We start from the raw sequence: 17,482 nt of genomic DNA, 5'->3' as shown, positions 1-17,482 counted from the left end.
CGTATATTAGCCTACCAGTATTATGTACATTTTAAACATACTTTAAACGAATATCAACTTTGATGAATAATAATACATGCACGCAAACGTGTTTTTGTATAGTGTTTCTAAAATAATTTAATTAACAAATATACATGCTTATGTCTGAACTTTGATTTTGAACAACACACTAAAATACAAAACACGGTTGAAATTATACATAGATTAACACGCGCCGTCATTTACAGACATTTCTGACCAAAAAGGAATCTGGTTTTGGTACAAGCACGGGTGTATATGATATAATATAAAATATCATGTAGATATACCTGTATGTGTCAAGATTAGTAGAATAAATCACATTTAGCTAAACAGAAAACAATACATGTCAATTATTTAAATTGACTGAATGCATAGAGCTTCTCTGCATGTATTCCGAGTCTTTTTAAAGACATGGTTATGAGTCGAGAAAATTAACATAACATAGGACACATAATCAATACTTGTTTTATTAAAATCAAACGTGATTGCCTAAATGCCGGTCATACCTGCGTGAGAAAAATATAAAAGGAGTCGTAACTTCAAAGAAAGTACAGTAATTGTATTTTCGTCTGGTATGTAAGGTGTACGATAAATGTGTGGCATTCGTATAAATGGCTCCAAACAATTGTTTCGTACAGATGACGAGTCCATCAGGAAGGGCATAAGGGTCTTCTATAGTTTTCCTATCTTTAAAATGCGAATTATGTAAAAGAAGCGTCTTTGCATGCATACAGAACATTTGAATTATGTATTGAAAGGACCATACTTTGTGTGTTTCTTATGAAGTTGTCATTGTTATTATTGTTGATCGTTGGTATTTGCAAACGACATCGATATCAGTTTGTTATCGTTTGTATACAATACAATAAATTAACTTGCGTTTATTTCTGTTTTTGTACGTTTTGCATGCATTACTTGTCACTAAAAAACCCGAATATATATGCCATTTTTAAACAGCGGGAATGCAAATTGTATGCAGTAAATTACATTTCCATTTTTATTGTTGGATTGATAGAGTCAATCCTTTATGATTGCATATTAATAACTTCTTTTTACTGTGAAATTACTGTAATATTTAACCGTAAGATACAGGCATCAATCCGGGAAAGCGCAGTATGCGATATTTTGCAATGAAATCTCTACATGGTTGCTGTATATGAACTGCACTGACATAAGTGATCATATTATGACAATTTTTTTTTCATAAATGTTAAAACTTTTTAATCGGAATAGCTGTAATTACTTGTGTTTTATTGTTACCCTTATGAATTGAAATACTTCTTTAATTAATCATTACAACACTGTGCCCTATACCAATCAAGGTGTTGACTGGAAATGCAACGTGTACCCAAATTCACGCTAATATCAATCTGTTATCGGAGTGTCTTTTGCCTTAGTTGTGTTTTCAGTAATTGCTGCACAATTTATTTTATTGCACATATTTATATTACTAACAATTGGTATTAATAAGCTTGTTTTTGTGAACGTTAGACTGATACGTATTAACTTTGGCTAGCATTTAAATATTTTGAACTGATTGGATTCTTTTGTATCGCATATGCTCATTTATAATGTATGATAACTCCATATAATTAAAAGTTATTTCTTAACAAACTCAAATTAAAATAAATTCGTAATATAACATAACAAAAATTTATGAAACATTCAAATTATAACATAAAACCACTGAAGGCAAATAGTGTATATATTTCATTCGCAACAACTATTAATTACACATATATTAAAGCTGGTCATGTTCACAAAGTCATCGTCCTTTGCGCCTCGTTTTTGTTTTGTTTATAGGTATGACAACCCATGATCTGGTTATATGTACAGTACTTTTAAAGTGGATTATACATTAATAATAATTCTGACAAAAATATTATCCTGCATTTATGTAGAATGCAAATAGTTTAATTTCAATATTAAGTGTACTAAATTACGTTACACTTCTACGAGGAATCATACTGTTCTATCAGCATTTTATCACCATTTTGGCAATGCCCGTTTTTTGTACAGTTGCGGTATGTAAGTAAACCAACCAATACATAACCATGTAGCCAAATAGAGCGACTAAATTGGGGAAGTTTGAATTATATACCCTTCACCACACTGTCCAGAATATATAAAAAAATTGAATGATTGTAAACTATGCGTTTAATGATCACCTTGTAGTGATATTTCTATACGAATATCACAAAATCTCGCACATATATAGTACAATTTAGAATGACGATGATGTTTTCGTTTGAGGAATATCATCTGTAACATTGCATGTGGTAATTTTACAAACGTATGTTTGCAGACTTGAATACATAAAACGACAAATAGAGAAGTGCATGTATATTTTTTGTGGTATTGAATTTCTTTTAAAAATATTCAAATTAACAACAATATTATGTGTTTAACTGGCATCCTTTCGTTTTAGTCGAGCTTTACTGTTATCGAACAGTTGACAATTTTGGTGGATGCTGGCCTGATACTTCAGCTGGACAAAGGGCTCAAATACCGTGCCCTAAATTACCTAGCTTTAATGTCCATGGTAAGTACCACTTTATCAGAGTATATGGCTAAAATAGCTTTGCCTAAATTACCGGTCTTAAATTACCATGGTATTGGCGCTTGGCAGAAAAGAGGCATCTATACCGTGCTCATGGTTACCGGCCTTTAAGTCCTTTGATAGGTGACACTGTTACAGGTATTAGAGCTCTTATACCATTTCCTTAGTTACCTTCCTTTAATATTCGTGGCGAGAGAGACCCTGGCGGGAAATAGAGCTGTATCATCGTATCCTATCCTTTTTTGACCGATAAGTACCATGGGAAGGTGCAAACAAACGTGACCTCACCTTGCATATACAAATTTTATGATATTTGTCCAGTGAATTCTGAGATAAGGTAATTGGTATGAACTATCTTATTTTCGAAACTAAACTTCAACCATAAGAATGAAACGATTTATTCATATATGTTAACAAATGATTGCTCACTACAAGCGCATCGATGTAAACATATAGTTACTCAAGTGATTCCACGTAAAGTTGCACAGGCAAATCAGTTATATTCCATCGTTGGATAAGTGTATTACATTATAATGAAAAGTCTTGCTCATGGACAAGTCATTTTGAAGACATCCTATGGGCTAAGATCACAACAGCCCAATAATATATATGCCATTTATACCTTGTTTTGCTGATTTCTATGCAACTTGTAACTTATACAAATACACATGTTAATGAACGTGAATGGTGTCAATAAATAAGTTTATCCTTGGCATCACTGAACAGAGAAATGTTTAACATTTGAACCAATTGAATACCCTTGTGTAGCGGTATGAAACGGTTTAAAAGATCTTTTAGGAACTGTGTAAACACATTTTTGTGATAAATAAACTCGACAAAGTATTAAATCAATTAATGTATTTCAAACGACAAATTGTGAGATGAACTGCATCATCTTTGTCAATTTTATTATATTCTATGATGTTAATGTTTTGTACTAAGCCTTCGCCTACCGAGATTGTACAGATGATGGTACCTGGTTTGTGCATCCAAATACTTCCCAAAGATGGGCAAATTACAGCGAATGTCGGCAGGTAATTTCAAAAACACATATTCACATATGGGAAATGTGCATCAATTCTTGAATTAATTATGAAATGAATTGGTAAATTTTATTTGTAATATTATGCACATGTAATATGAATTATATAATCGAATCAGCAAACGATATATCATAATGTTTATGTCAAATCTGGTGGTTACATATGAATAACTTGTAACAAGTACAGCACAATATGTGTTTGTAGTTTCATGCTAATGAACTTTAAATTAGAGTACCCTAAAAAAGTATCCGCCGTCTCCAAAGCTTAAACACTTAAATATGCCAAATAGGTAGTATATACACAATATGGATTATTCAATCTCGATGAAACTTGCATATATTGTGTATGACCATAAAATGTTAAACATCTTGGAAACTTTCCCAATGGCACTTGCGATTATTTCCACTGTTCTTCAAAATAGCCAAAATTGAACTTAACTTTGCTGGAGCCTAGCGTTTCATCATCATCATCATCATCATCATCATCATCATCATCATCATCATCATCATCATCATCATCATCATCATCATCATCATCATCATCATCATCATCATCATCATCATCATCATCATCATCATCAATGATCATCATCAATGATCATCATCATCATCATCATCATCATCATCATCATCATCATCATCATCATCATCATCATCATCATCATCATCATCATCATCATCATCATCATCATCATCATAATCATCATCATCATCATCATCATCATCATCATCATCATCATCATCATCATCATCATATCAGCATCATCATCATCATCATCATCATCATCATCATCATCATATCATCATCATCATCATCATCATCATCATCATCATCATCATCATCATCATCATCATCATCATCATCATCATCATCATCATCATCATCATCATCATCATCATCATCATCATCATCATCATCATCATCATCATCGTCATCATCATCATCATCATTATCATCATCATCATCATCACTATCATCATTGCATTGATCGGTATTGCCGTTGGGGAAATTGAGGGATACAGATATCCTCCAGTCTGGCCTGTTTTGTGCTGATGAGAGTAATTCATCCATGGGAAGAGGTGTCCACTCTTTTATCTAGTTCATCCAGCGTTTTGTTTGGCGGCTTTGACGTTGACCTCTATAGCGTGCCCTAGAGAACAGTTTCTGGTGACGTGTCCAAACCAATCCCGATCTCGTCGTTTGACGGTCACCAGTAGGGGCTCTTGTGGACTAACATGTTTTGCAGTCATGTTCCGGACATACTCGTTGGTCTTGCGCTCCGTGAAGGAGATACGGAGCATTTTTCTTAGACATATATCTTCAAATGTATGTTTCCTGCGTTTTGTATCCGCATAGAGCGTCCAGGTCTCGCAGACGTAGAGTAGATCGGAGACTTCGAGGGACTTGGTTTTGAAGCAGATGGTACTGCTTGTCCACAACCTGGCTGTCAACCACTGCGTTCGCCATGGCAATTTTATTAAGGCCTTAGCTGTTAATATCCTTGGAGGGATGCACCCATGAACTTGAAGACGGTCACTAACTTCTCGCCGTTGATGGTCATCAACCTCAATCATGTAAGCTCCTGCTCTGTAATGGGGTCTTTTAGTGAGATCTTGAAGTTCGATGCTGTTACCACCCATGAAGTCAATATCATCAGCGATTCTCAAGTCGGAGATGTACCTTCAACCGATAGAGAAAGAGGTGTGATGGTCATGGAGAGTCATCTGAATTATCTTCTCAAGAAAAATGTTAAACGGGTCGGGAGAGAAAATACATCCCTAAAGGACGTCCGATGATGCCCCGAAGAAGCCCCCCCCCCCCCTTGATGTCAATTGAGAAGTTCTGTGCTGCTGTTGTTCCCGTAGAGTTCTTGGATGACTTGCACTGTCCTTCGTCAGTTTTGAATCCTCTCAAAACATGCCATTGACCACCATGCCACACGCGGTCGAAAGCTTCCTTAAAGTCGATGAAGTTGTGGAGGAGCTTACGTTGGTGTTGCAAGTGGTTCGCATGTATGATTATGCTGCTGAAGATCGGTTACACTATGCTCCGCCCAGCTCTGAATCCAGCTTGCTCTTTGGCCTTACTTTTCAATCGAGTAAGAATGATGTGTAGCATGACTTTCCTTGGATAACCGATGAGGCTGCTGGTGCGGTAATTTTCGCACAACTTTTGGTTGCCCTTTTTCGGCAGGGATATTACTAGTGACTTGGTCCACTCCTTGGGCTACTTCTTCTCATCCCAGATCTTTTGGCACAGTGGCGTCAATGCTGCAGTCGTTTGTTCTCCTCTTTGCTTAATCATCTCGGAAGGAACGTTGTCCACTCCCGGAGCTTTTCCTGCCTCCACAACATCTGCACATATTACATAGCAATCAATTAATTTGAACATATCAATATACAAGGAGCTTTGTAGGTTTACATTCATACTATATTATTGCCCATTTCATGATAAAGTGCTGTCTTTAAATACATTTCGATTTTGGAAATGTTTTATTTTTCAGTTACATTATATATTTGTGCTAAAGCATAGTGCACGCAAATTCAAAGAATGTTCTATTGTCAACTTAAGTCAACTAGTGAAATAATCTTAAGAAATGCACACTTTTCTGCAGTCAGTAATCTGCGAAGTTATTTTTTGCCTTGAAGTATTACCGCGAAATGAAAGTAGAACACAAACATATATTTTAATTCAATAAATGTTTTGAATAATATGTTGATCATTCTTGAATTGAAATAACGCATGTCGCTGGCGTGTTCTTACGCCGATAGAGACATTATTTGCATCAACGATGTATTTTGAAATTCCATGGAATATATTTTCATATGCAGAAAGAAATACCAGAAGTGGAACACATCTACATTTTTGTCGGAGGCTTTGTGGTGTCCCTAGTGATGCTGATAGCATCTCTGATCATCTTCTTCCGTTTCCGGTATGCTTATGCCCATACGACAAACAAGAAACAACGTGTTTCTGTAGACGTGTAGACAATTGATTAGTTGACGTTCGTTTATATCTGTCATATTTGAAATTACATTTTTATTTTATTTTTTAAATCATGCCACTATGTCGTTGATATTATTTCAGTACTTATTTTTAATAAAAATGTTTTGTATACTACTTTATACGTGCAAGCAAGCTTATTTACCGTGCGATTGAAGTTACGTATAATGAGAGGACATCCGTATTTTACTTTACATGACTTGATGCATGTAAATACAAATATCCGCAAAACGATTACGTTAGAATTCTGGTCCTTGCATCAAAAGTCGTAATAATGTTATTTAGATGAAGCATAGAACTGTAACCAACTCAAGTTTGTATCTCAATAAGCCAGATACATTCGCTACAAACTTTCACTTATTTGTCGGGTTTATTCATATTGAATATTAAATGCTTGGTTTTATATGCAGACAGCTGCGTTGCGACCGTATTACGATCCACAAAAACCTCTTCATCTCGTATGTCTTTACTGGCATAGCTTGGACATTGTACTACTGTTTGGCTGCCATGAATGGAGATGTGATTTCTACAAATCCGGTAAGACGCAAAGCATTTGTTAATAGTATCAACTACAAACAGTTGCTTCCAGACTTTTTTTTACCCCACAAACCAATTCACAAGCACGAAATCTATTAACAGCCATGTATTTCTTTAATAGTTATGATAAATTGTAAATTTATTTTGATGGACTTATAAACCAGACATACAAGACATAATTTGAAAACACCTGTGAACTGTACTGCGGAATAGTCTTCACAACTAAGCTCACAAAATAATCATTTTCATTCTTATAAAAATACTAAATCATGTGTTGTATTTGTTTGTATCACGTTGCTTAGAAATAAATCATTTAGCAATATTGCATCTAAATATTACCAATAAGATTTCGTATTGAAGTGGGATTAGAAAGTATTGAATAATAGATGGGGCGTGTTTGGATGCAATCTGATAAGACGCTAGCCAGGAACAGAGAAAATATAATTACGTTTATTTATTAATTGTATTCCGGGAACTTCCTTGACTACCGATCAGTTGCATGTTAAGTGAAATGTATCGTATATGCAAACTGGATTGACTGTTCAGACTGCAAAATAATATTTTTAATCAGTTTTCAGGAATTATGTGATTGCACACGACACTCATTCGCATCTCTGAAATCGTGTTTGTGCAGCTACAATGTTTGTTTGTTCGTTCAAATAATCACAAATTCTTGACGGCATGCAATCGAATGAGTTCAAGAAATACATGTAATACGCGATTCTATACATCAATTCACATCTTACATATCAATTCCGTCGTCTCTCTATATATTTTGACGAAATTGCTAAGTCGCATTCAAAATATTTAATATGCTATATTTAATAACAGAAAACGTTCTGAAAAGCTTAGTCATGTCTTTGCGTCTTATGTATTAAGAGTAAATGCGTTTTTAATAACTCATTAATTATATGCACAAATGCCTCGCTGTTGAAATGCAATAACTGCATTGGTTAAAATTGTCATGTCATGCGCAACTGGGGTTCTATCATTTTGCACTATAGTGAGGATATATTAATACAACATTACTTATTCTCGTCATCATGGTCACAACAGTGGCAACTATAAGTAGTTTGTTTCCAGATTTGGTGTCAGGTTCTCCACGTGTTGTGCCAGTACTTTATCGTGTGCAATTTTATGTGGATGTTTTGTGAAGGACTCTACTTGAACATCATCATGATTTACGCCTTCAATTCTGGCAAAGCATTGCTTATAACCTGTTATATCCTTGGATGGGGTAAGTTACAAAATCGTACATTGTTTCGTTTGTATTTTGAGTGTATATGCTTTGCCTTAGAAATTCAAAACAGTATATAAAACAGTTTGTTAGGTAGGACAAAAGTCAGACATTGTGGGTTGTGGCAAATTTAACAAGTAATCTTACCTGCGTAGTCTCTGAGAACTTTTCAAAGATAAAAATAAGTGTATGAATTCATGTTATATTATGTTTATTATATATGAACAACGAGGAACGTGCTTTACCCGCCTTTGCACGAATCCTCCAATGATGTGTTTTTTGTCAAGTATCCAAGTAAATAGTTCAAGCAAATTAAACTGAGTAATCAAAAGCGTATCTTGGTTAAGGGTGATCAATTGATATTTGGATGAATTGTCATAGAAAATGTCCTTTATGGTGACGCATACAGTTTCGATATGTATAAGCTCCATTGTATACATGGTAATTTATAATTATGTTAGCTAATAACCATATAATATACGTATTTGCCAAAAAATAAGTAAAGCGAAGAGATATCTTAAAATTTCTTAAACGTATCGTTGCGATCCAAATACAGGCGCCTTTGTGAGTGACATGCGTGTTTCAAAACATAACATTGAGTATTATTAATAGAGCATTTTATAATTAATAGGGTATTAAATATGATTGCATTCGATTGTATCCAAAGTTTTATTATGGTTAAATTACTTTTAATGCAAAACCACCAAACTATAGGGCTGGTGAAAAAGGTAATGCGTTCCATTTGTTTAGTCCTGTGAAAACACGTTTGACACCTATCAATTTGTTACACTGTTAGTTCTTAACTCACTATACTCCCTATGAGTGGACGATCCAATCATTATTTCTAAATTGTGTTCGATGTTTCGGTATATGCTAAATAATCATTTTAAAGTTGTTGGTTCTTCTTTTTCTGGCAATGCATTTTTAACTACAAAATGATAGACAGTTGCGTTTATCACAGATTTATTGTAAATTTCGACATGTTGTTTTCAGGATTGCCCGTTTTATTAACAGTCGTTTACGCCGTTGTTAGAGGCAGCAACTCATCAATGACCACTGAGTAAGTGATTATAGTAAAACATTGACTATTCCCATTCGGATCAATATGAATCCAATATCGTTTCTTTAACAACATATGGTACTTAAGATCAAATAAAAGACAACCCCCATGATCAAAACATGTAGTATAGAACCTGTCACCTGTCCTTAGTATTATAGGAGAAACACGACAGAAGTAAAACAATATAAGGCTTGAGACATTGCCCCCAGTTAATGCGGGTTGCCGTACTCATTATGGGCAATCCTACTGAAGGCAGTTGTAGTAAAAGTTATTATCCAAAAGTCAATATAAAAATAAATATTAAATAAATATTTATAATAGTATACTGAATGAAAATATCATGATAAAGAACAAGTTTTGGTATTACATTTTTTGAAAACATCTTTATAATTGTTTGCATATCCTTTTTAACGACCCTATTGTAGGCTTTAAACGCGAAGTGATGACATTATAATGTAAGAGTTATGGAAGATGTATACCATTACTTCGAGAAAAGCCAATGGTAACATGATTTTGTAATGTCAATTGTGTTGCAGAATGTCACATATGTTGTTGCCTTTCAGAAATGGTCTAAGAATGTCTGATCCTATGTCAAACATCACTTTGGAATAAAAAAATTCCTTAATAACTCTTCCTTTGTCCTTCCACATATGCAGTCAAACATATTTTAATAACATAAAATAAAAATAAAATATTATTATCATTTACTGATTTTAAGACTAATTTTAATTGTAAAGATGTTATAAATTGAAATATGTAATCATAAATTGATTGTTTTGTAGTTATTTTAATTATTATTAGTGATACATGCTCAGTTTTATTCTTTAAATCTATTTGATACTTCATTGCAATTCGATTTTCCTTTAAGACGTCTAATGCAGGATATATGGAACTAGTAATTATGTTGAGTATTCTTGTTAACGTATACGGGCTCGATATTGCATTACCCATTGCATGCTTTGAAACCAAATTATTTATTAATTATTATTTATGTTTTCGGTGTGACTTTTGACACATAAATAACATTTCATGAGGATCCTTGAAAGAAAAATATGAATGAGGTCTCAAGTATTTCGTCTATCAAAATAATATAATATATTTTCTCCAAACTAATATGCAGCACATATTTTTTATTGTTCGCAAAGGGTTTGGTTATGAAAGACTGTACCACAAATAACCATGTATCGATTATTTATTTTTGAAAATCCAAACTTATCTTAAATTTGTTGAACGATTTAATAAAGACATTTACAGGCAGTTTGAATCATATTATATTTTAATTTACATAAAGGCTGCCTTTTTCTTCAAGAAAAAGAGCATCACCTCGTCACGTAAACTGCTATGACCTTTGAAGTTGTTTTTCAAGGAAAAATAATAACACCTAGTTACGCATTCGCAGTGCTAACGAGTATTTTAATTAGCACTAATTTAATAAGCATTATTTCATAAGTAAAATGTTTAATTATATTAATATGTATTTTCCAGTTGCTGGATTGGCGACAGTGCCCTTATATGGATTGTTTATGGACCGATAGTGGTATCAATCGGGGTCTGTATACAGCATTTATATAATATGTTGCTATGATTTATTATATTCCTAATGCAAACATTATTTATAAACCACGTGTGTTACAATAAACACTGCAACTAAATGGTTAATTTTGTTATGGTCATGCCAGACGCGATTTGAAAATAATGATGTTTTACTTGGCACCAATACGCAATAACGTCACATAACTTCACATGACGTTAATTAAGAGGCACGTGGCAGGCTGAATTCACGAAATGTCACTAGTAACGCTCTCAATTCCCGATGGTTCTGAACTTGTTAATATCGTTGGCTGTCTAGCGCACTCAGAATTTCTCATATTTCCAAATCTTTATTTAAGAGATAACTCAACGTGGGAAAACTTCTGCCCAGAGCTTACTAACTTATTTCTATGACTGTTTCTCTGTAGGTCAATGTTCTCTTCCTGATCAACATCGTACGTTTGTTGATCACAAAGCTGAGACAGATGCCAGAAGCGGACCAATCCAGGTTTGATTTGTGTTTATTAACATTATTAACAATTCTACGCGCAAGTCAGACAGCACCTTTCCTTTTACACTAGCGTCATTAATTAACAAATGTATCGATGTTTTGTATTGCCGAGACGCACGTTTCTTTAATACAAAACATGAAAAATTATGTGCATCTTCTTATAAAGCTAACATGCGCGTCAACTCACTGTTGAAATATATCGTGTAGACACTTAGGCATTCAGTGATCATTTATTTATAGATGAATATTGATTAAAAACTGTGTTATCAATTATTAAATTTGTTCGCGGACAAATTTCATACAATTTACAAATTAACATCGTATTTTATTAACTCTAGTTTAAAATGTTTATGAGTGCTTTGTTTCGCCTTGTCAGACACGTTGCATTTCTTATGCTTTGAATCTCTGACACTTTGTGTTGATTTTTCTTATATGTAAACAACTCACGTGAAAAAATGTTGATATTTATTTAAATAAGTTTACAACTGTCTCTAGGTATTTTCGTTTTGTAGTTGCAAACATAAGAAAAAACATAATGTAAACATATTGCTACACAATATATCAACATCACGAAAAGAATATACACATGCACAATCTGACCCACGCAAAGCAAAATTAGCATTAACTAAGTTGTTCTGTTGTATACAGTGGTCTTCATTGTCTGACCAGTATGTCACATTTTATACATGACGGAATGTCATGTATCACTTGCGGAAATATTTGGTAGATGATATAATATGCCATAATGCATACTTTAGAAAGGCTACTCGTGCCACTCTTATACTGGTACCACTACTTGGGTTACAATACCTCTTAATTCCCATTCGACCGGAGGAGGGAACCAATCTACACGAGGCCTATCACATCGCAGTTGCTCTGTTCACGTCATTACAGGTACATTTTTTCCTTAAATACTACTTTAGAAAATAAGTTATATAAAATGGTCAATGTAAATTTCGAAACCTTGCTTTTCTTTATCGCAGTCTCATATTTTTACACAAAGTTTGCTGTTTGAATTATTGAATTATTCGTGGCCATTTATTTGTGACTGGAAAAAGATAATAAGGTTATTAAGCAGCGTTATATACAACACAGTAAACGAGTGATGAACTGAAATAAAATATATAAATCACATTTTACATCTTATGTTGTAATACATAATATAAGATTTGTTAATGCAATTGAAACGTTTATTATTTGTAAAAGGTAATATATAAAGCTTGAAACGCCTTTTGTAAGTACCATAATGCGTTGTTAAACCCCTTCATTTGTATTTTCTGCAGGGCGCGTTCGTTTCTATGATGTACTGCTTTTGTAACAGTGAGGTTTGTATACGTCAGTTTTAATTCTTTAAAAGCAAAACGAGAAGTATAAGTGGATAGACATGTGTTTACATTGTTGATCAGCAGACGTACTTAGTTATGTTCTTTGGTAATAAATACAGGCGTTATCTAAAATGCATCTAGGATGGTTCTAATCTCTAAATAAGTAATGAGCCTTTGTTTGATTTTTAAGTAAGGTATTTCGTAGTTTTATTTATTGGCTTGTACATATCCAAACAAAGTAATTGGACATTTTACCCATTAATTTACGTTAGATTCATTACGATAATTATGATTAATTACTAAATTGTGATTAGTTTTAGCTGATATTTGTCTTTACTTCATTCGAGTGTGCAACAGACAGTTCGATTTTTTGATGCTCTACCTAGTGGATATTAAACCACCGAGAAGGAATTCAAAAATGTAATCGAAACAATATTCGTCTTATTGCTTTATAATTTGAATGTAGATAATATGATGATAATGTTTATTTAGCATAAGCTTGTTTAGCGAATAGTTATTATACCAAAAATAGTTAGTCGATTTGAACATGTAATTCAATGATGGGTCCATGTTATGTTATCGAATATGCCGTTCTACAAACTTAAAGGCACTTGTATCTGAATCTTTGTAGATAGTATAAGGAAAGTGCCGAGTGCACCTACGTGCATTGAGCGATATTGCAAATCGAACTTTTGTGAGAAGTTCACGTGTTCCTGCAAAGCAAACACAAGTTAAATCATTGCCTTGCGAATTAAATCTTTATCCCGATGTTACTGACATTTAAATACATTGAATTATATGTAATGGGTTCAGGTCAATATTTCATGTGCGGTAATGTGATAAAAACTAGTTTTACATGGTAAAATGCATATACCTGTGAGGGTATTCTTAAAACCGTGAAGATAATTTACAACAGGTCATACAAGTGCTACGTCGCCGCTGGAACCAGCACAAGCTGATGTACCGCAGCTCCGCTCGAGCCTCGAACACACACGCCAACACGTACACGACCACGGAACCTGTGACGCAGGCCAACGCAACCTACTTCAGCACCTCAGACAACAAAGTAAATGTTTATAGGATCATACATAGTCCTGTATTCTATGTTCTCGTATTATAATACATTCAAAACAAAAACTTATATACGTAGAACAAAGTAATTATAACCGGATCTCATACTGTCATGTGAATTGATCCACATTGAACATAATAAAAGAATGCATTAAAATGTCACAAATATTCATAAATCTGAATTGAACATTACTTCGCATAGTGATTTTATGCAACATAATTATATGTGGATATTGTTTCGTGGATATAAGCGTCCACAAATGCTATTTTCACTTCTGATATTTGCAAATATTTTATTTGTAAACGCCTCGTTTATTTATAATAAATAAGAAATGATACATAAGTAGAGGTATTCACCGTTAAAGCGAAACGCAATACTAAATATTTAGCAATAATGACGACCCTTACACATTGTTTTCTATTGCACAGTATATGTCGAGATCCTCTACTCTAACTACAAAACAGCGTAAAAACGTATTTCATTCATATATTAAATGTACGTGATGCACACTATAGACATCATTATTTGGACCACACAATAATCAACAGAGCAATAAAGTTGTCTTTAATGTTTATGTCCAGGAGCCACCACTGGAGATGTCGAAGATTGGATCCTAAATCTACTTATCGTGGGACTTGAAGGCATTACACTGTAAAGTGCATGTGTAAATGAACACCTTGTTTAAATATATATGGCTTATGAACATGCATATTAATTTGTAATTTTACAAGCATTTATAATTACTTAAAGAGGCCTTTTCACAGATTTTGGCATATTTTGAAGTATGTCATTAAAGCTTTATATTGATAAATGTAAACATTGGATCCTAAAAGCTACAGTAAAAAATCAAGAATAAAATTTAAACAAGGAAAAAAAATAGCCGGTACCAGGGCTCGAACCAGTGACCCCCGGAGTCCTGGAGTTAGTCTGAAGTAAAAACGCATTAGCCCTCTCGGCTATTCCGCCGAGTGTACACAGAAGAAGTATTTTATAACAACCATAACCCTACCATCTTAAGTTCCTGTAGGTTGATTTTCCGTGGTGAATTGCAGATGCAATTTCACTTATTTAATATGCATGTATTTTATTTGTTTTGTGGTATATTTAAAAATATTGATAAACATACAAATCTGATCAACTGTGTAAGTTGGTTTTATTGTGGAAATACCTTTGTCGACCGACATGTAAACACCCGGGTGCGATTAAAAACTGAATTCTAGTATTATATTCAAAATGACAAATAAAACATAACAACAATCCTCTCCACGATCATCTCATATGCATGCATTAATGTTTATAAAAGACACAAGATGACATTTAACACTACAGATACTGTTAATGACGTGTTTTGCTTTACCTAAGGGTGTTCATTTACAAGGACGTATTGATGTTTGTGTTTATCTGCCGACAATCAGTAGTCGTCTTTCATTTCTGTGTTAACCGTTAAAATAGTTGTTGTATCATGCCGGTGTTAAGTGTTGTAAGCTGAGAATATCGTTTGTAATAAATGGATTCAGTTTATGTAAACTTTGTTTTTACTTAAGGGCAAACAAATATAAGAAAAGCAATCGTATCATTTAGAAATATATTCGGAAAAAACACATTTACAATATTGTAAGCATATTTCACAACAACATTTAGTTTTGAGACATTTGATCAAGCATGGGCCTCAAGACACAGCACGGACTCCATATTCACAACGCAAGTGTCGTTTTTCACACAGAATCAAAACATGTTAAAATAAAACCACAGTGGTTTCATTTCATTATATTTCAAGGTGGCATCTAAGTCATGTTGTTTTTTTTCGTTTATAATTACGTCCTCTTACTTAGTTCCGAGCATCATTTCATCGAAATTCACAATAATGTCTACATGGGAAAATCGTGTAAGGAAATTAAACAATTATATTATGTACTATTGAACATTTTGTGTAATAAATCATCACTTATAAATTTAGCATCGATTTTAAATAATTGACATTCTGATGAAGTGTTAGAGGATTGCGATTTTTAATATTGTATTTTGCATTAACTTGGCATAGCTATTTCGAAGAGAAAAAGGCAAGTCCATTAATAAATATTTTTCAGTCTCTTATAAAGATTAAACATGTTTATGGTGATCACATCTAGGTGAAGAATCAATATGATTTATCAAGTCTTGTTCAAAGCAATCTGATACTCTAGGCCTAAAACTATGCATAAAACTATCAATATCTCCGATGTCTTGAGCAAGCCAAACAAGTCCAAAACCGTACTTACAAAGGGTTACTCTTACTTCTGATGCCAATGTATGCCTACCTACTGAGTCAATATCGTATAACATAATAAAGGTTTGTTTAGGATACCTGTTTGAACTCATTTGGACTTTTATACAACAATATTTGATAAAACGACTTCCATAAACGACATAAAAAGGTAATCTGCCACATTAAACTAAGACCATATCTGTGTTTGTCGAGCGTGAAACACCCAGAAATAATTTACAATAGTTCGTTTGAACACGTTCAATTACAGGCGAAAATTTAAACCCCCCTATCTCTGAACCATAGAGTGAAATAGGTTTAACCATAGAATCAAACAATTCAACACACTCATTAAAATGAAAATAACCATATTGTTTTTTATAATGTCTAATACAGACTATAGACTGTGTTGCTTGACATGCAATTTTTCTTTGCGATCGTGACCATGACAATTTAGGTGTACAAATTAGACCCATATATTTGTAAAATGAGGCTATGCTAATAGGACTTGTTCCATATTTCCACTGTTCTATGCATTTAACTGATCCACCATTTCTGAAGACAACAATTTCAGTTTTGTCAATATTCAGAGCCATCCCAGAATTTTCACAAAATATCTTAATCACATTAATCTGTCGTTGTAATTTGATAACTGTATCGACAGGATTAGCAACGTCATCTGCGTACATAAGAGTCACTATTTCAGGGATGTCTTAAGTTACAAATATGCCGTTTTCACATGTGTTCCTGAGAAGTGTATTAAGGTCATCAATAAAGAGAATGAACAGCAATGGACTGATTATATCACATTGACGGGAACCTTTAAGACATGGAAAGCTCTCTGTTATACCACCATTAGGTTTCACAGCTGCCCTCATATTAGAGTACATAGATCTCAAAGCATTGAGCCATTTTTTTCCATTAATCACCATTATTCATGAGACATGCGAAGAGTTTATTGTGAAGTAAATAACCAAAAGCCTTAGTAAAATCCACATATTATACATACATTCGACCCCGCTTTTTGTTAAATATGTTTGAATAATACCATTACGGGTGAATAGATTATCTATCGTTTAATAACCCTTACGAAAACCCGCCTGGGATTCGTCTATCTTATCGTTTGCTTCTACCAACGTGTACCGCCTAGCATTGAATACAGAGGAATAAACCGTACATACTATATTTATAAGGGATGTACCGCGGTAATTGTTGGAATCGGAGCGGGATCCTGACTTATGGAGTGGACATATGACACTATCTGCCCAGTCATCAAGAAATTTAATTTATAATGGGTAAATACTACTTTTTTTCAACGTATGTGAAACCTAGATAAAAGCA

The 17,482-nt window shown here is 33.7% G+C and overlaps 1 protein-coding gene across 1 annotated transcript in view; it reads left to right on the top strand.

The window, feature by feature from the left end:
* The window catches only part of LOC127882439 (calcitonin gene-related peptide type 1 receptor-like), a 29,529-nt gene extending 14,140 nt beyond the window's left edge, over positions 1–15,389 (top strand). Inside the window, exons 2-13 of the mRNA XM_052431077.1 lie at positions 2,450–2,563; positions 3,524–3,615; positions 6,456–6,556; positions 7,038–7,164; positions 8,248–8,401; positions 9,395–9,461; positions 10,947–11,010; positions 11,420–11,499; positions 12,261–12,396; positions 12,786–12,827; positions 13,744–13,893; positions 14,481–15,389. Of these exons, the coding sequence (XP_052287037.1) occupies positions 2,450–2,563; positions 3,524–3,615; positions 6,456–6,556; positions 7,038–7,164; positions 8,248–8,401; positions 9,395–9,461; positions 10,947–11,010; positions 11,420–11,499; positions 12,261–12,396; positions 12,786–12,827; positions 13,744–13,893; positions 14,481–14,516 (1,163 nt within the window). The 3' untranslated portion in view covers positions 14,517–15,389. The remainder of the gene's footprint in view (positions 1–2,449; positions 2,564–3,523; positions 3,616–6,455; positions 6,557–7,037; positions 7,165–8,247; positions 8,402–9,394; positions 9,462–10,946; positions 11,011–11,419; positions 11,500–12,260; positions 12,397–12,785; positions 12,828–13,743; positions 13,894–14,480) is intronic.
* Positions 15,390–17,482: the final 2,093 nt, after the last annotated feature.

Source organism: Dreissena polymorpha, chromosome 5 (assembly GCF_020536995.1).
Source record: "Dreissena polymorpha isolate Duluth1 chromosome 5, UMN_Dpol_1.0, whole genome shotgun sequence".
Lineage (NCBI taxonomy): Eukaryota > Metazoa > Mollusca > Bivalvia > Myida > Dreissenidae > Dreissena > Dreissena polymorpha.
Note: the sequence above shows the minus strand (reverse complement) of the source record. Positions and strands in the feature narration are given on the sequence as shown.